Genomic DNA, 20,161 nt, shown 5'->3' on the forward strand with positions numbered 1-20,161 from the left:
CGCGCCCGACACGGCCCCGCCGTCTGAAGGGTCGACCTGCTTCCACGTGCACTAATAACCCACACTCTAAAAGAGTAACTCAAGTATCACAGTATTTTGCCAAGAAAAATCTGATCTTAAAATACTGACAACAGCAGGAAGTACTGATCTCACTGCTGGGTAAAGTGTGGCCTGAAAAGGTTGAAAAGCTGCCCACAGAACGCCCCTGGTGAGCTGGAAGCCAACGTCGTGCTGAATGTAAAATTCCTTTCTATCGACCACCAAAGTTTATTTTGGTGATGGCCCTGTAACAGAGAATGCTAACTTTAATTGAGATAAATTTAACTCTGCGCTCAGCATCATGGCTCATTCAAGTAACAGATTCCTGTCACATTCTGCAGGGTTGAAGGAAAAAATAACAAATTGGCATAATAAAGTTCTGTTTAAACAGACTGATGCCTTCCCTAGGTATTCACTTCAGAAGACCACCACGTGAAAAATACTTTCTGCTGGCTGGCAGGGGGTGTTCAGTTAATAACTGTGGCTCTATCAGGCCATTTTTCTGTTGCTGCCTTTTCACTTCTCCGTGCCCGGGGAACTCAGTTCTGCAGCAGATGTTATTCCAAGGGCGTTGCTGCCTTTCAGCGTCTGTTACAAAGGAGTAAGAGCATATTTACTAAGAAATGGGTTTTGCTGCTGTTGTTTTTTTAAAGGAAGTGTATAGCTGAGTATCTCCAAAAGATGCTTCCCTATTGTGAGGGCGAGCTGGAAAAAAACCACAGTGACAGGAATTCTCATTTGAAAATTGGCTGAAGTAATTCTCAGGTTATCAAATTAAGCATTCCTAAGTAAAACTGACACCTAAGTCAAGAGTAGGCATTTAAATGAAGATGAATTGGACAAACATCCTTTTATAGTTCATTAGACTCTGCAAGTGAGCAAAACTAGACTGCAAATAAGTGTCCTGACAAAGAGCAGGAGAATACACAGCCCATCACACAAGTTATGATTGCTTCACTACAGACCCTCTAATTCCAAAGGAACTTGTTTTCTCCATCTTCAGCTTGCTGAGGCCGTTCAAGAATTCCAAGCTAGCACCCAACGCCTCGATTCAGCTGTTGCTGCTGCCCAGCACCAAGAGCTGCTGCAGCCTCCCGAATAGTGGGGACCAGCTGACCCCCAGCTCTGCAGCAGAAGGCTTCTCAGAACACAGACACTCACACGGCATCCCCCACATTGCAACACTCACAATACAGAAGCATTATTCCAAATCTTACCCTGTATTTATGCCACAAACCACCCAGAGCCCAGTTCCTGTCCATCCCCTGCGTTCACACTCTGGACTCTTGCCCCTGCCCCTGCCCTTCCAGCTCGGCTCCTCAGGAGCCACGGGGCAGCTGGGTTCCCCTCGGGGTGCCCCATGAAACAGGGCACCCCTCACTGCTCCACACGGATGGCTGAGCCCCCGCTCTCAGGCTGACCCAGAGCATATTTTCTCCACCACTTGGCCTTTGCCCTTCTCCCCACACTCTCTGGAGGAGGCTGTGTTGGGGGCCACAGGTCACTACTACAGTGAAGCCCCAGACAGAGGTCTCAGCCAAGCTGTGCCACTGACCCCGCACCCACCTGGGGCTCTGCCAGGGGCACCCCGAGCCCTGCCCGGGGACTGCAGGGAGCAGCCAATCAGAGAAGCAACCACAGAGCATCCAGTGGAATCAATGCCCTTCTGCAGGAATCCTTGTCCCCAGTTCTCCACCTGCCCCCCCGTGCCTCACCACCCGCTCCATCCGCCCCACAGGGCCCTGGCAGCGCCCGCGGGGACCCGCTGGCACCGTTCAGCCACCTCAGCACCACACCTCCCACACCAGGCTGCTGCCCTGGACGCCTGCACAGCTTGGCAGGACACCCACCAGCCACCTCAGCACCACACCTCCCACACCAGGCTGCTGCCCTGGACGCCTGCACAGCTTGGCAGGACACCCACCAGGGTCCTGACTCCGCAGACACAGGGAAATGCTAACCCATCTCTGTCTCTGACTGCAAAATAGTTCTGGTCTGAGTTGCTTCACTGCCTCAGGAATAGGGAAATTGCTTCAAATGAGATTCTTCTCCAGTACCTAATGCTCTCAGAAGTATATCATGGCCTGTACCAAGTCATGCAAAATTCAAGCGTAGATCATGAGTAGTCAGTCAGTCAGGCACCACCAGCACCATTGCTGGGCTCAGATCATCCACAAAGATGCTTAAGAAATTTTCCCTTTCTTCCCTCCTAATTACATCGTGCATATAAGACATAAATATGTGCAGTTTGGATTTAAATTGTTCACAGGCTCCCTAGAGGAAAATAATTTTCAAACACTGACAGTGTTTAAGATGCAGCTAACCAGCACTGCCACCTTTACGCTGCCTTCAAAAACAGTGAGAAATGCATTACAGAAAAGTTATTTTTATCAAATTTAATTTGGATTATAAATTTCTGTAATAAATAAAAGCTTGCCAAGTCACACAGATTTTTTTTCCACTGGGGTATTCATTATTTTGTCACATTCAGAACACTGCCTTCATGATTTTACAGACTATCTCTTATGTAAAAAGAAACAAGACTATAAAATAAAGACACGTGTTGTAAAAAGGGGTTTCCAGGCCGTGGAGATGTGGTGCTGAGGGACACTGGTTAGTAGTGACCTGGCAGTGCTGGGGCAACAGCTGGACTTGATCCTAAAGGTCTCTCCCAACCCAAACAATTCTGTGATTCTATGATTTTCTTGCCACCATCAGACACACACGAAAGATTTTGTGTTCCAAAGATGGAGCATCAGCTGCTCAACAAAGAGTGTCCATGGCCCCTGTGGCCACAGCCCCACTGGCACTGGCCCTGCAGCCAAAGGGACACCCAGGACAGCTGGAGGAGCCAAAGTCCTGGAGCACAAACCCCCTGGCAGAGCTCTTTGGTACCTCACCCAGCGCTGAAGCATTTCAATAGGGCTGTCCTTTAAGCAGTTGCAATTAGGCTCCAGGGTTAATAGCCCATTAAGAATTTCCTATTTTGCAGCACAAGCACAGTCCCCACAGCCTCACTGGCACCACCTGAACGTGTTCACAGCACAGCCCCTTGGAACTGCTTTTTAATAAACACTGATGCCTCCACCACAAAGCTATTCCCACCAATCCTTCAGAGGAGCATGTCCCTCCACGGGACACACAGATGAACACTCTCCTGGCAGAAAAGGATCATTCTAATTAATTCCTAAATTTTGGTTGTTTTGTTTGAACACAAGATAAAGCTGTATGAGAAAAGGTGACAACGGAAGGCAGCCTAGGCACATTCCTTCTGCTAGATAAATGAGGAAACAGGCAGAAAGCAGCGTGCTCCCAGGATGAGCATGGCACAGAGGGCATCGATCCTCCATCGGCATATTCCTGCTCAGGCAGGGGCTCACGGGAGCCCACCATCGACCAGCAGTGCCCCGGAGCACGGAGTCATTACTGCAATGCTGGCACAACATTTGGCCAAGTAAAAACATACCCTGTGCTGCTTATACACGTGTCAGGACAATGGCTGTGACAGGCTCCAGGGGAACCCTGTTAAACGTCTCAATTAACTCCCGTCCTTAGGAATTCAGTAACTCACCTGCCCGGTGAAGCAAAACAAAGAAAATTGGACTTACTACCACAGTGTTTTAGGGAGAGTTTATTTTAATAAAACTGATTTCTGGACTCATCTTAATGTCCTCCCATCTCTCCTGCATGCTAATGAGCCTGCTCGCATGGATCACTCCTCTCCCCCGAGGGCAGATCTGCTCTTTTTCCTATCACAGCAGTAGTTAGGGATGGAGGCTGGTGTGGCCCTCCAGACTGGTACCTGATCCTCCCAGGAGCCAAGGCTGCACACAGCTGTCATCTGCAGTCTCCAGAGGAGGAAGATGAGACAGGGATCAACTCACTTTCATAACTGAAAAATTAACTCAGTGATTCAAGCCACAGACCCAGATCTCTACTCAGCAGCTCATCTTCTAGCTCAAGCTTTCCCTCAGTAAGAAGAATTAAACAACCTTATTTTCATACTGCAAATGAAGATCTCAAAACATCCCCCCAAACCACCATCTAAAGGCAGCTGCACTCTGCAGGTTGTTACCCAAACCCCAGAACACGGCAGCAGGTCTGCCCCACCATCACCTATCCAGACAGGGCACACAGGCCGGAGGAGGCAGGGGAGGCAGCAGCCTGTGTGCATCCTTCCCAGGGTGGTGCTGGGCTGCAGGGCTGCTCCTGCTCTCGAGCCCCCGTGGGGGCACACAGCCCCTGGCACAGCCAGCTCCTGCTGTGACCCACCAACCCCCCTCACACCCTGTCCCCAGGCACAGAGCTCAGCCCTGCAGAGCTGCCCAGCCACACTGCCAGCTGCAGCACCAGCCTCAGCACCTGCTCATCACAGCTTCACTCTCGTTGGGAGAGACCTTTCAGATCACGGAGTCCAACCCTCCCCCAGCACTGCCAGGTCCCCACTGCCCCGTGTCCCTCACCCCACATCTCCACGGCTTGGAAACCCCTCCAGGGGTGGGGACTCCACCACTGCCCTGGGCAGCCTGGCACAGCCCTGGGCAACCCTCCAGGGCAAGAAATTGTTCCTCAGGGGCAACTGAAACCTCCTCTGGGGCAACTTGAGGCTGTTTCCCCTTATCATGTCCCTAGTCCCTTGGGAGCAGAGCCCGACCCCCCCCTGGCTCCAGGCTCCTGTCAGGAGCTGTGCAGAGCCAGAAGGTCTCCCCTGAGCCTCCTTTGCTCCAGGCTCTGCACCCCCAGCTCCCTCAGCTGCTCCTCCCCACACTTGGGCTCTAGACCCTATCACAGCTTCATTGCTCTTCTCTGGACATTCTCCAACTGCTCAATGTCCTTCTTGGAGTGAGAGGCCCAAAGCTGAACCCAGGATTCACAAGATGTGTCCTCACCAGTGCTGGAATGTTGGTGTCTAGAGCACATGTATTTACCAGCTCATCACTGGCACAGTTTTCAAGAACAAAACAGCCACTTGCTGAATTCACCCCTCCTCTTTCTCATCACCCTCTCCTCATGAGGGATGAGAATTATCAGATGCTCTGCAGCTCTTCTAGAGCAAGGGGCTGCTCAGTCCCAGCCAGGGCAAGGTGTGAAGCAGGCTTCACCTCCCTGCCTCTGCTTTGAAAAACTTCAGGACATCTGGTTTTACCCAAGCTGCAAGGAAAGTCCCAAAGCAGTGGCTTTGGGTTTAGAGCTCTTATTTTGTTGCTGTTCCCTTATATTTTTCCTTTGTTTGTTGCAGGAGCTAAGGATGGATACCAGGCAAGCCTGAGATCCACTCACATCTCTTTAGCTTTTGACAATATTCACCCTTTATAGAATTGAGATGAGTAATGAACTGGCACAAAACCTCAAGCATCATGGGCAGTACTTAAAGTTTCTTCCAAGATATAGTCAATTATCAACAAAATGGCAAAGGTAATATTACCAGAAGCATGAGGGACTGACCCTGGATTCAAGGTCCCGCAGTAATACTCCACAACAGATTTCTGCGAAAACATTTTCCAGGGGAGAATGGAAAAAAAAAAACACAACAGGAAAAAAAAAAAAAAAAAAAAAGGCAACTTCAAAAGCAAGCAGTTTATTTGTGCAGTGCCTGATGTTCATCGAGGCACACTTCAGTGCCCAGAGCCATGAAAACACTGCTTTTGAGGTGACATTTGTAGTTGCCTCATTACTCTTTTCAAAAGAGTTTTGCATCAAAGAGTCGGAGCTTCAAACAACAGACCCTACAGGAGTAAAATAACTTATTAACAGCACATGAAATGGAATCGCCAGGAACTGCTGATACCAAACCAGGGAGGACAAGTGTGACACCAAGAGCCAGGCTGTGGCAGCGCCGGGCAGGCTGCCTGCACCCCAGGGACCCGGGAGGCTGGCGAGGTGCCACTGCCTGCTGGGCGTGCCACCCCCTGCCCACCACTCCCCCCAGAGAGAGGGCCTGGGAACACACCCACCTTCATGTTCTTTCTCCGTTGTTCCGATTTTCTTGATCTTTTTGGGTGATTTCATGAAGAGAGGGAAGATGGTCCTCAGACCAAGAATGTCCACGAACTTGTGGCAGTTGTCTGTACCCTCTGGGCCAATCATGGCGTGGTCCAGCACCTTCAGGGCACTGCTGCGGGAAATCTTCTTCTCCCTGTGGGGAGAAAGGGGCTGGTTAAACTCTCCAGGGGGCTGGTTAAACTCTCCAGGGGGCCGGTTAAACTCCCAGGGACACGAGGAGCCTCGGACCACACTGCTTTAAACAGCCAGCATGAAAAGGAAAGTGAATGCAAGGAGAGAATGAAGAGTCTGAGCACAAGCTCTAAGCAAGATTTTCTTCAAGATGCAAAAGGATTCTATCCACAAACACTCTCTTCAAACCGTGGTTGAGAACACTCTCTTGGTTATTTATTTTTTATTATCTTTTATTTCTTTTTATTTTCTGTTTTCTTTTTACTTCATTTTATGTGTTTTATTGTTATGGTTTTATTTTCGTATTTTTCATTTCTTGGCTATTGAAGAAGTTCCTTCTTACAAACACTAGCACAAAATAGGAAGGGGAGACTGGGGGGCATATGGAAGGCAAATACTGCCACAAAATAAAAAGATCAAGTTGTAGACAGAGCAATAACTCCATTTAACAAAGGAGTAGGTTTGGTGAGCATGGCTTGGTGGTCAGTTATTATGAAGAAAATCCCATCTCCAGAATCACATCTAGAAGGTCACAGACAGGTTCTGGGCTATTCTGTTTTAACATGAGTTCAGAATGCTCATGCTGGTAACTCATACCAGGAACACACAGATGGTCAGAAAATGACCTCTAATGGTCCTGTGCCCTTCAAACCAAAACCAGAGGAGTTTAAACAGGAGAAAATTTAAAATACCTTGTGAGACAGAAGTCACTTACAGCCCCGAAAACGAACAGACCAGGTAAACGTCCACAGGAGCCAGCATGAGCTGAAGAACAGAGCCCCCAGTGCCCTCCAAGGCCAGGTCAGCCCAGGAGGACATTCTCCCCAGGGCAGGATGGTCACAAGCCCCACCACCTTCCACCCCAAGTGCACGGCAATCTCCTCTGATCTTCTCTTCTCTAAGAGAATTTATCCTCTAACAAATACGCAGTTATGTGCACATATAAAAATAAATCCCCCCGAAACAAGCTGTGCTCCTCCCCTGGGGAGACAAGGGAACAGTTCTCCTCAGAGACACACCAGCTGCTCTGCGCTGCCATGCAGGGCTCACATGTGACTGTGGATCTCTGAAGATCAAACCACTGGTGCAGCTCAGCCCCTGCTGCTTTCCCCCCGTGGAGGTGGCAGCACCCTGCTGCCCACACATCCCCCCAGAGCCCAGCAGCGTGGGAGCAGCCTGCAAACAGCACAGGCTGAGCTACCCAGACCTCACAGCCATCAGTGGGGGCATCTCACCCACAGAATCTTGAAGCCCAAGCTCCAGAGAGCTGTGGAAAATACCCTGCCATCAGAGATCCAACTCCATGAACCCCCAACAGCATGTAAACTAAACCCCTGGTATTAACACCCCAGCCTAAAGGGAAGCTCCTGTGCCCAGTGTGGCTGTGGGTGCTCCTGACGCAGTGGCTGGAGGCACCACGTGCAGCTGGGACAGGGAGCAGCAGCAAGGTCCACCCAGGAGCAGAGAGCAGTGCAGGAGGGTGGCCCAGCATCCCCACCTCCCCTCTACAGGCAGCTAAAAATAAAGCACTTCTAGGCCAGACAATATAAGAAATGTTTTCAGGGGAAGTAATTGCATATTGATCAGCATTTAGGAAGGCTGCACAGAGCTGATCTCTGGAATATTCATTGGGTTTAAGTTCAGGCTTTTAGAGATCAATAGCTGCTTGACTGGGCTGTCTAGAGTTGATTTTATTTGAAATATTTATTCTGCCAGAGGGTGAGCAGTTTATCTTAGTCTTGTCTGTGCTTATTGAGGTAACTTTTAGCTGAGCACTAATTCAAAGACAAGCATACGTGAGTCTTGCCAAAGAGGGAGTGACCTCTGTCTTCCCAGGGAACTCTGAGTTACAACTTCATTTGCTGAACATTGCTATCCTCCTTTTAATACCTTTCCATCTGAGAGGAGGCTTTTGGTACATTTACTGTTTCAAAAAGGAGAGATGCTAACGTTATTTGGACTTTCTACATTAGCATAAAAATTTCTCATGTTCCAAAATAGTAGCAAAAGCAGAATACTAGATTTCCTGGGGAAGTGTTGCATAAAGTGGTTCCATTTAATTAACCAGAAGATTTAGTAAAGAGACAGTCTGAGTTTCCATGGGGTCATTAGGAACAGCAGGACAAGAAAACATAAAAGGATTTTAATAATCAAAAAATACACCCTAAAATAGCTGGAGTCAAGCTTCGGGGAGCTGTGCAGGGTTGTCCATTTTCACCTTGTTTTTGCTGTACAGGAGCAAATGCTTCCTGGAGGGGCAGGAAAAGCCACTGGGCAGCTGCAGAGCCCAGCCCGTGCTGCCCAGGTGACGTGCACTCCCCGAGCTCCCATGCTGCACCCCCCTGTGCTCACACACCAGCCCCCCCTCATAGCTGGGAAAGCCACACGTCATTTTTCCTATGCAAGAGAATCTTCCTGACACATCCCCTGAGAAGCCAGTGGCTGCATCTCCTCCAGACCTTAACACAATTTTACAGCAAAAGCAATAAGCTTCCTGTTGCTGGGCGCAGGGGAGCTGACATTACAAGCCTGTTTTTCTCTCTTCTGGCTTTGTAAGGTAAGCTGCATTTAGGTTACCAAGGCAAGGCTGAGGGGCTGCACACTACAAAGTGCCTCCTGACCTCAGAAAAAATATTGAATTTAATTCTGTCTGACATTCATAAACTTGCCACTGGTGGCTATCACCTTGATAAACCATCTTATTGTTGATAAAGACAGTCCATAAAACAAACAAGGCTCCACTGCTGCAAAGATGCAGATCAAGTAATTATACATACCTGGGCTCTCATCCTGCTTCAAAGCTCCTACTTCATTTCTGCTGTCACAGGCTCCATCCTTCTCACTCTGGTCTTCTCCCAGACTCCCCTGCTCACCCCCACACCCCTGCCCAGGGAAGCTCTATCCCAGTGGCCAAGTGCAAGCCCAAGACCACGACACTGCTCTGGGACATGGTTTGCTACAGACAGGCACCCAGAGCCCATCAGCCACACTGTGCTGGCTTGCAGGTCACTGCTCTCCCCCACAGACCAGCAGAAGTGCACACAACACAACAGCATCTTTCACTCTTGGCCACACGTATTCTAAGGCTCAGCAGAACAGAAGGGAGTCCTGTTTTCCAGATCACTGTCCACAGGAGCCTCTCGAGCACGGCAGAGCTCAGCTGAAGGGCACTTCACTGCCCCACAGCTCTGTGTGCATGACCAGTATCAACAGAACAGCCTGGCCAGATGGACTGGGCAGCACCAGGCACAGAATGCAACGTTCTCCAAGACACTCACAGAGATTCAAGCCTGATATCTTTATTCTCACACAGCTTATCTATCTCACATCATGTCAATAAACTTTCAACTTTGCTTACTTGTCCTTCCCTCTGCACAGAACACAGCACAATGATTAACCCTCTGCAAAGTAAGAACAAAAAATAACAGATCTGCCCCCAGGCTTCAGAGGACACCAACAGGAGAGAACAATGCCCTGCCTGGTGTGTGGGTGAGGCAGTCAATCACTGCTGAATGGCACTTCTGTCCTTTGGTGTGTCCCAAAGGAAGAGCAGCAGTGCCAGACTCCCGTGCAGCTCTCTGGACCACAGCTATCCCAGCTCACACCCTGTCTGCAACTCCAGCCTGAGGCTACCAAGGCACTACTGTCCAAGAAACACTGAGCACCTCCAAGAGCTTCTTACACACACCAAGAGACCTCCCAGTGATAACAGAGGTTAACAGAGTTACCAGCCATTTAGTGTCTTCTGGATATTAAAATATATAAAAAACCCACAGGCAAACAAACACCAAAACCTCCCAGTGTCAGTTCTCAGATACTTTGCTCCAGTTGCTAGTTTGAAAGCTACAGAAACTTGCTCTATTTTCCTCACCAAAGTGCTAAGTCCAGCAGAGCTGCATGACCTGCAAAAGCAAGGACCTGCCACAGGAGCAGCTGAGCACACCCAAAGCTTCTCCTCCCAACGCAGCCACTGCCTCCCAGCATCCATTCCTTAATTTCACACCACAAACCAGTGCTTGTGCCTTAACCACCTCCTGTGCTCTCCACAGAGCATCTGACTCTAGCATCAGTCCCTCTTACTACTGACAAAGCACCAAAATTTGGAACCCAGGAAGCTGGTTTCCCAGAGACACCCAGCTGCAGCAGAGCTCAGCACCACGCTCCTGCGGCTCTGAGGATGTGAGTTAACTCCTTACATCACAGTCATGCCTGTGCCACCCCTGCCAGGAGCAGCTCACAGCACTGGCAGGGGAATGGCACGGCCACCAAAGGTAAAGCCTTCAGGACAGGACCCAGCTGGCCACACTGAAGTACAGAAGGATCTTTACTCACATGCTGAGCATCACTGCTGTCACATGTTTTAGGTTACACGCACGATAACGTGTGTCAGAGTCCTGAATTTTCATCTATTAGGAGTATTAAGATCAAGAGAGAAAACTGTGGTTGGGAATGAAGTGGCATGTCAGCAACACGGATAGTGGGAAATACTAAGAAAAGAGCTGGCAGCTCTTCAAAAGAGGAAAAACATGAATCAGCAACAGAAGTAGCAGCGTAACGCTTTCAACTCTAGTCTGAAGGCATCATCAGAAGCAAGATGTTCACCCTTTCTGCCCAAGTAGGTGCTGCTCTCTCTGAAATATGCAGTGTAGGACAAGCTGGGGCAAGAAGAGAGCTGGTTTTGGGGTAAGACTCCAAGAACTGTTAAGTCCCATTACTTTCCCAAACAGCCAGGTAAGAACAATTTCCAACTCGTCTACTTACCTGAACTAGATCAAAAGAGTTTAAAAAAATTAAAATAATCAACTGCCAATATAGTCCATACTTATGGACAGTAGTGCTATAAGCTTCTACAAAATATTCTGTGAATTGTTACTTTTCTTCCATTGTTACTTCACCAATCCCATTGAAACTGCAGAATAAATTAGATTCCTAAGCATCAAAAGATTGAGGTCTTGGAAACTCCTTCCATGAGATGTAGCTGCTGCTGTCAGGTCACACTCTGTCCCTGCTAACCCCTGTGCAGCTACTGGGCAGAGGGGAAATGCATCCATGGAGAAATTTTCCTCTTGTTGCAATTTTTCAGCTGGGATCCTGGTACAGAGTGTGGTAAACAGCAGAGTCCAAGACGAGGGGAACAGCTATTAAAAATCCCAGCACTGTGTCCCACCCACATGGCACCAGAACTCCAGTAATGAGTTCTGCAAGGCTGGCTTAGCAGCTTAGCACTCAGGGCAGAAGGAGGCTTCCCCTCCACTCTTAGTTTTGGAGCTTTTATTTCATTAGTCTCAAGAAAACCCAGCACTCCTATTTGCCTAATCCATGTCTGGTTCTTTATTCAGTTCCTGCTGCTGCACATGAGCCAGCCACACGCTGCAGGAACACACCATCTCTTGGAGTTTGCCACCCAGGCACCCAGGGAAAGCAGATGGAGCCTGGCTGTACCCAGCCCTGTGCTCCAGGGGCACCAGCCAGCCCGGGGACACGGCCCAGCACCAGCCCAGGAGAGAGCAGAGAAGCCTTAGAGAGTCACAGTGTGACAGAACATGTCACGAGAAGAAATGCACATTTCACAAAAGGGATTTCTGTATCAACATCCATAAAAATTGAGGGGTGAAGGGTCTAGAGCCCAAGTGTGGGGAGGAGCAGCTGAGGGAGCTGGGGGTGCTGAGCCTGGAGCAAAGGAGGCTCAGGGGAGACCTTCTGGCTCTGCACAGCTCCTGACAGGAGCCTGGAGCCAGGTGGGGGTCGGGCTCTGCTCCCAAGGGACAAGCAACAGGACAAGAGGAAATGGCCTCAAGTTGCCCCAGGGGAGGTTGAGGTTGTCCCTGAGGAACAATTTCTTGCCCTGGAGGGTTGCCCAGGGCTGTGCCAGGCTGCCCAGGGCAGTGGTGGAGTCCCCACCCCTGGAGGGGTTCCCAAGCCACAGAGATGTGGTGCTGAGGGACACGTGGCAGTGGGGACCTGGGAAAATGGTTGGACTAGATGATCTGAAAGGTCTCTTCAAATCAAAATGATTGTGATTCTATGAAAAATTCACAAGCTCAGATGTTACTTCATGTTCAGTGAAGCTTCAATTGGGGAATAAAAGGAAAAACATTTTCCCTAGAGGCATCCAAAGGTCCTCTCTTGCCTTCAAAGTGATCTTTTAAATCCCAACAGGATTAGTGGCCTGACCTACACCATTCTTTTGTCTGCTTGTCTGGCACACAGACCTGCACTAGTGCTTTCCACCAGCTATTGTACTGACCCTAGTTCTTAGGAAACAAAGCTACAGACAAAAAATGGAGCTTACGTGTCTGAGAAGGTCCAACTTACATGCTGGGAAAAAAAAGAAAGAGAAGACAGACAAATATGCTAACACAGAACTTTCATAAACAAAAAGCCACAAATATGTATCCAGAATGTGTGTTGGTATGTCAAAAGTAGGCAAGAAAAATCCCACAGTTCTGTGAGTACCTCAGCATGAGATTCATCAGCTGCAGACCCTCGCCCTTCAGGAACCGATCGCGGTTGGAGCTGAGCATCAGGCAGGAGCAGAGGGAGTCAAAGAGGTTCTCCATCATTTCCTGTTCTTCTGCTGTGCTGGGGTTGTGTCGTTTGAACACCTGCACGAGAAGGAAGGGGAGGTTACCCGAGTGCAGGGCCCACTGCTGCAGTGCACACACACACCTGCTGGCACAAGCCTTCAGCACCCGAGGTGTTTAAGCAGCAGTCACAGGTCACTGACACACGGCCTCTCTCCTGGCTCTGCTGCCCCTTCTCCTGCCCTGACTGCACCCCAGCAAACACCCCGCAGCCCAACACATGGCTTAAAAGACAACACGGGGCCTCCAAAGGGACATGCACAAAATTCACACAGTATGTGGATGAACTTGTTACCAGAGAACTCCTCGGCCCCACGAGCAGCGTGCTGAGGGTGCTGCAGACAGCACGGCCTCAAGAAACAAGGGAACTATGCACACATCACCTTCAGCCCCCTCAAACACAGGCACACTGCAGCCCAGTGCCTGCAGTGGGGAATGCTGAAGATGGCCAAATTCCAACCCTGTCCACCTCCAACGTGCCATTCAATTGTAACAGAATAATTAACTTCTGCATTCCTCAGCGTTAACATCTTTGAAACAGGGATTAAGCTTACTTACTGTGGCTGACACACACGTGTGTGGGAGTTATTTGGGGACCATGTCACCAGCAGACAGAGCCCTGCTGTGCTCTGGTACCTGCAGATTGCCAGGACAGTGCTACACCCAGGACCTGCTCCACCTCCCCACACCCCGCCTGGAGTCTCCAGCTGCAGAGAGGGTGAATTACTCACAGATAACTGCTGAAGCAGCACATCGATCCCATCCAGCTCCCCAAGCAATTCTCTGTTGTCTAGACGGAGGTGGGGGGAAGGGGAAAAGAGGGAGAAAAATGAAGCTAACTGTCAGATTTTACAGCCATCTAACACCGATACATCAGTGAATAAAATCAATACAGCTTGACAGAGTACAAAAGCTGCAGAGCCAGAGAAGGGGCATGGTGTGGGAGAGCTCACACATGGGAGAGAGCACAAGCAAAGGGAAGCCAAAGGCAGAGGCGTGCTGCTGTGACCTGAAAGGAGCCTGGAGCCCACCCTGACCCGTCACCAGCACCCCAGGCAGGTCTCACCATCGTTGTTCTGCAGCAGGATGGCCAGCACCTCACTGCAGTACAGCTTGTTGGCATCGAACGGCATCTTGGCCTGGCAGGGAGGAAGGAGGGAGAGACTCGTCAGGCACAGCACCACCCACCAACACACAACAGTGGTCACTTTGCAGCCTGCCTCAGTGACACAACAGTGGTAAGTGCCTCTGGCACAGGGGTGATGGGGGTGTGCACTCCTGCACGCCTGTGAGGAAACTCAGCTCTGATCCCTCCTGCTGTCCTACACAAGAGGTTGGGTCAAATTGGCTCAAAATGCCCGAGAACAGTCTGCAGTTGCTTGCAAGGCAGAATCTGTTTCCTGGGATAAATCTCCCATGTTGCTGTATGAGTGCAGGGGGCTGATGCCTGTTCTGAGAGTCTGCACTTGGCACCAAACACTGAATTTCAGAAAATACACTACTGTAACATTAAATAGTAACAGACAGTTTTGTAAGAGGATCCCAATGTCATAATCAGAAGAACATGAGATGGGTTTAGCCTGCACAGTCACATAACTTTCATTTCACACATTCCCTCCATACTCAAATATGTGAAAAAAAAATAAGTCATAATGAAACCAAAGCACTGAATTTGAAGAAAAAAAATAAATCAGAAAACCCTGGAGTGAATTCTGCACTGGATCTGGTGATTTTGCATCCTGTGAAAGCTGCTTCATCTACAGAAACTGACTGAACAGCAACCTATCAGACAGTGACACAAACCAGTCCACTGAAGGAGTTCTTAAAACAAACAGAAGGATTTTTAAAATCATCAGTTACCAGCTATTTGCATTCCACTGTTTGAGAGGGGAAAAGGAAGGCCAGCAGTAAGCACTAGGTGTAAAACACAGCCTGTCCCCCCATGTTCCCCCAGACACAGGGCTGCCTGCAGCCTGGCCCAGGAGCCTGCGTGGGGCCGCTCACCCTGACCTGCTGCTGAGGGGAAGGACACAGCACACACAGCAGTGGGCAGAGCCCAGGCGCCCAGGAGAGCTGACTGTAGATAAAGTTCCCACCCCACACGACCCCCAGTGCCAGGCGATGGTGTGTCTGGGAGCCAGCCAGCACTCCCAAGGGAGCTGTGGCTGAGGGCCACCAGCAGCTCCTGCCTCGGAGCACCGGCCACTGCCTTGGCACGGCAAGAGATGGGGAACAGCCCCTGCTGCCCCACGCTGCCCACAGCATTGCCAGGCCTGCTGGTGCCAGGGGAAGGCAGCTCCTGAGCTCCAGCTGAGCTTTCTGACAGCCAGAATACAGTTATGGCACCAGGAATGTAGCTGGGAAATGGGAATCCACACTCCCTGCAGCACAGCTCTGCCCCGGTGCTGAGCAGCCAGGCTAGTCCTTAGCACACCTGTCAGGGCGAGAGACTCCAGGTCGAGTGCTGCCAACAGCAATGGGGCCTGGGCAAGGGTGGATCAGTGTGCACGATGGTGCCCACGGCAGCTCACAAGCAGGAGAAAGCCCAGCCTGGTCACAGCCCCCAAGCCCAGAGCCAGCAGGAGCCCGGGCGCAGGGGAGGCGCACTCAGCACCCAGCCTTGAACACCTTCACCACTCATTTCTTGTGGCACCAAGCAGGGAAATCCAAGTTGCCATTATTTTGCTTTCCCGAGTTTCTAAGTCTTTCAGCTGCCAGAGTAATTACAAGGCAGGCAGCAGAACATACCTGCCTGGAATAAAATTAACTTCACTTTTCCTTTTTAAGCAAAAGGAAGGTAATTACATTACTCCTGTAGCGAGAAATTATCGGTTACTTCTGCTAACAAGTCTGTGAGGTGCACAGAGGGATATCTGCACACTTACAGAGCTGATGGAGTATTTCTGTGATTCAGAAGCCTTCTAACCATCAAGACATCTAACTATGGAAGTGCTAATGCCTCACTAACAGGGTTAGGGAAAAGCCAGAATCCGTTTGCTGAATCTCCTTCCCTACCTCTATAAGACAGCTGAACTACCCACTCCTTTCCTGCAGAATTTTCCAGGGAATCTTTAGGCATCTTTTCACACAAGACAGTTAAACTGTGTAACTCTGCCACAGGATGCTAAGTGCATCAGAAGTAATTTTGAAGAGTTCAAAGAAAAAGCCACTACCTGCAGCAGTTAAAGACACCACTTGAAACTCAAAAAAGGGTTAGAAATGTAGGCAACCAAGGCATAAAATGGTGTTTGAGTTTCCTTGCTCATTGGCCAGTTTTCATATTCCTACAGGACTCAACCAAGGACCAGAAATTCACTGTTCAGGAATTGTACAAACAGAAAAAAGACACTTTCCACTGTAAGATGTTGATAAAGACAAGACAGAACTATGTCCATTTAAACTAAACCTGCAGAAGATACAAACCATGAATTCTAACTTTTTTCCCTTAGCCTGGTTTTCAAACACACACACTTGGGAAACTGGCTTATTTTAATTGATGTGTGAAGTTCATAGTAATGGGTCTAGACTCAATCCTACTGATACTTTTCCAAGCAAGCACTATGAAATTGAGAGTACTTCTACTCAGACCTGCATCACATTGGGTAGAGCTTCTTACACATAAAGCAAATTCCTTCAGTTTTCCTGGTTTACAGTGAGTCAAGATACTCGCCCAGTTACACACTTCCCTGTTTGAGGTGAGCTTTGAACTCACTGTACTCACAAATGTTAGAACTCACCACCACGGAGACAATCTACACAAACAGAAAGAGCCAAGAATAAATAGCCTTGGGCTTTTCAGCTTGTGCCAAAAATCGTCTCAAGTGCACCAGCTTCCAGACCAGTGGCCTGTCAGTTTTTGTTGTGATACGTCCCAAATGACACCAAGAAAACAATCTTACCTTCAGCCTCTTGAGCAGCCACTGCATGAGGCCCTGCTGTGCAGCTTCTGTGCACATCTCTGGTCGGAACTCTGCCATGTTCTCAACGATTGCTGAGAAGAAAGACACAGAAAACAGAGTTTTAACCCTGCCTGCAGCTCAGCTCAGGCCTGTATCAACCCTGCTTTGCCAGGTCCTTCCTAGGGCTGCACTGCTTGTCTCAAAGTTACATTTTATTTCTAAACTACCACTGTTTTGAGTAAGACTTAAGCTCAGGTGTATGATACCCCCTCAGTTTTTATAGTGCCCACACAGTCTGCCCTCAGTGTGACACCAGCTCCTGCTGCAGATACTTCTCTTTACTCCAGCAGCAATTCTCACTGCACCCAACTAAAGTAATTACAACAGTGACAGTAAAAATTCCAAAACTTATGCTTCTGGTCTCTCATTCCTCCACTCCCTGAGAGATTACAATTCCACATGACTGAAGGGAGTGGATGATGGTCTAAATCCTACACAACAGAAGCTGCACCAGGGCCTCCACCACAGCACTGGCAGTTCAAGGGGGAAGGAGGTAGGGAGGAAGGGAAGGGGAGGGACAGACTGTTTTGTTTTGTACAAAATGTGGAAGGAAGAGAGGCTGCACCACAGCCACTTACCCAGGGTGTTGTGGACACCATCAGCTTCCTCTTTCACACTTTCATCCAGGCGCTCTAAGTTCTGGACCAACAAGGCCACAACCTGGCCCTCCACCTAAATCACCAGGGACAGACAAAAAAGGCAACTGAAAAAAGGAAGGTGAAGGATGAAGAATGGGAGAGGAGTGTAATAAATAATAAAAATCAATGAGCCCTGCTGAAACCTCCTGCCAGACATGAACTTGCTCTAAAATCTCAGAGGAAATGAAGGAATCACCAAGTAAATCTGTCACTATCTTTGTCCTAATTAATTAAACAACTTTTGTGTTTCAGATAAACAGAAAAACATCTGGAGGCAAACATGCACCTTGTCACAGTCTTATTTCCTGAACCCATCTGATTGATTTATAATCCCTCAGAATTCTGCAGTGCAAGGCACCACAAACCACCACGGATGGGCTGAGCTGCCAGCTCCACCTTCAGCTGTTCACTGCTCGTCTGCCTGCATTTCTGTTCTCTCCTCCACCTTAACAGGTACAAAATGTTGGAGGAACAACACTATCACACATGGATTCAAACCCAAAAGCTGAGTGTTCACCAGCTGAAGCCTTGCATTTAAATCCTAGCAAGAGGAACGTGCCAGGTTGACTTTAGCGAGCTAACGAAACCCGGACAGATCAGCAGCAGGAGCAGGAACCCACCTCTGCAGATGGAGCCTCCTAATCAAAAAGCTAACACAAGAAATATACTTTTACAGCTGCAATTGGCCAGAATCCATCCTGACTTTGGGCAACTTGCCATTGCAGACATCAGCTTGGAGAAGTTAAACAAAATGGCATTTCCAACTGCAACCCTGATGACCGGCTTTGGGCCCCGTTGAGCCTGTGGTGGAAATTAAGTACCAGCTGCTGGGGAAGGCAGTGCAACAATCTCCAGATACCCTACAGTCCACCTGCTGCCTTAAAAAAAAAAAGCAATTGAAAAAGCAGATATCTAAACATTTATCCCAAGATATGCCTGACCTGTTTCTTTCAAAGAGGACAATAAAACCTCTAAAACTTGGCTACTGTCAGCAGGCTGGTGACAAGGAAAACAGAGAAAGACCTTCACTTGATTTACTGCCTCTCTGCACATTATAGAAAACATGGTCCCTAGCAGCTCCTCTCTCCCACTTCATTCATCCCTGAAGGCAGAGAAATTAATACAGCCCAGGGGGCAGCTGGAGGAACTCGGCAGCTCCAGGCCACTGCCATTAACCTTTGGAAGTAACATTATAGTGACTGGACAAGAACTGCAGGAGAAGACAGAGCAGCCAAACAAAGCAAACAAAAGAAAACCCATAATTTCCTGTCTTTCCCTTTCAACATAATAGTTACAGAACAAGACACACTGCCTCACAAACACAGCAATTCACTGGCAGAGGCTGCTCCAAGGTAGGACAGACACGTAACTCTCCAGCTTGGCTGGGCATTACTTCCCTGGAGGGGTTCTGCTGTTCAGAGTCCCCTCCTGCCACCAAGGAGCCAGAGGAACCCACCACAAGCACCACGAAAAGGGCAAGTCCAGCACCACCAAAGAGGCCAAGAGGCACCCGAGGGAGTTAACCAGGCAGGAATCATGTAAGACCAGGCAGCCCACTGCGTGTAGATAATGAGCTGGGGTTGCTTAACCTCTGTGCCAAAGAACTATTACCTCTAAACCCTCCTCCACCTTTAAGATACATTAGCTCTGTCACACAAAAATTTCCAGGCTTTTAGTTCTTGTTCAGAACAATGTGTGCTGATACCATAACAAGAGGTTCCAGTTCAAGCACAAATTTTTGGGTTTGAAACAAGCTACTGGCTAGGAGATGGCTGGTCTCCCATGCAAAAGGTTAGACTGAGAGACCACAACTGCCCTGCCGACCTTCAGATAACGATCTGAGCCCTGCCACAAACCCCCACTGCTCAGGAGCAAACACAGGTCACCCTTTCCACCAGCAGGACGGAAGATGCACATCGAGCACGTGGCACAGGGCACTGTCCAAGTCACAGCTCTTACTTCACTCTCCCTCCCTGCACAAAAAAAGTCTCCCAGCCTACACAAATTTTGCAATTATGAGCGTGTTCCTCCCAAAGGAGAGGTAGACAAGGTGCATGAAGAACCTACTCCCCAGGCACTGGCACTCCATCCAGAACACCCACTGTGGTCAGCACCTGACATAGAAGGGAGCAGGCTCCCATCCTGGCTGCCTTCCTCACCGTGGGGGCAACCTGGGTATCCACAGGGGCAGGAGGCATGGCAGGGCAGAGGATTCACTGCTGGGCTGGATGAGGCAGACATTGTTCAGGAGTTGAAATAATCTGTAGTTTATACTTACCAGAGCATCTATGAGGACTTCAGCTCCTTCTTCACTCTCATGGAGAGTATCTATATCAGTCAGCTCTTGGAGCAAGTCTACCACAGCAATGGAAACATGTGCTGGGTGTTAAGGACAACCAATGCTGAGACTGACACATCTAACATCAAAAGCAGATTGCTCTTAGGCCAGCATGCTCATGGCAAGATCCAAACTGATAACACACTCCCACAGCAGGGCACAGCAACACGAGTGCCAGGAGCACAGAGACTGCCCCAGCATACAGTCCTCAAAGCACCAAAACTGGGGAATACTAGCAAGGACAAAACCAAAGGTGGTTGTGTGGTTGCTGTACCAGGCAGTGTTACTGTTTCTGGCAGTATTTGCTTTCTGATTCTTTCCAATCAAAACTGCTGGAGTTGGTATAACCAGGCACCACCTTGCACTGTCCAGATTGAGAATAAGCCAAGAAAACTGAGTTACAATAAGGAGATTTGGGTATTCTGCTCT

At 49.1% G+C, this 20,161-nt stretch overlaps 1 protein-coding gene across 1 annotated transcript in view; it reads right to left on the reverse strand.

Moving 5' to 3' along the window:
* CTNNBL1 (catenin, beta like 1) overlaps positions 1 to 20,161 on the reverse strand; it is a gene marked incomplete at its 5' end in the record, with an annotated part of 44,794 nt that overhangs the window by 17,004 nt on the left and 7,629 nt on the right. Inside the window, 7 exons of the mRNA XM_008944918.1 lie at positions 5,994 to 6,175; positions 12,670 to 12,818; positions 13,529 to 13,587; positions 13,864 to 13,936; positions 16,697 to 16,788; positions 17,335 to 17,428; positions 19,673 to 19,770. Of these exons, the coding sequence (XP_008943166.1) occupies positions 5,994 to 6,175; positions 12,670 to 12,818; positions 13,529 to 13,587; positions 13,864 to 13,936; positions 16,697 to 16,788; positions 17,335 to 17,428; positions 19,673 to 19,770 (747 nt within the window). The remainder of the gene's footprint in view (positions 1 to 5,993; positions 6,176 to 12,669; positions 12,819 to 13,528; positions 13,588 to 13,863; positions 13,937 to 16,696; positions 16,789 to 17,334; positions 17,429 to 19,672; positions 19,771 to 20,161) is intronic.

Source organism: Merops nubicus, unplaced genomic scaffold (genome assembly GCF_000691845.1).
Source record: "Merops nubicus isolate BGI_N331 unplaced genomic scaffold, ASM69184v1 scaffold31907, whole genome shotgun sequence".
Lineage (NCBI taxonomy): Eukaryota > Metazoa > Chordata > Aves > Coraciiformes > Meropidae > Merops > Merops nubicus.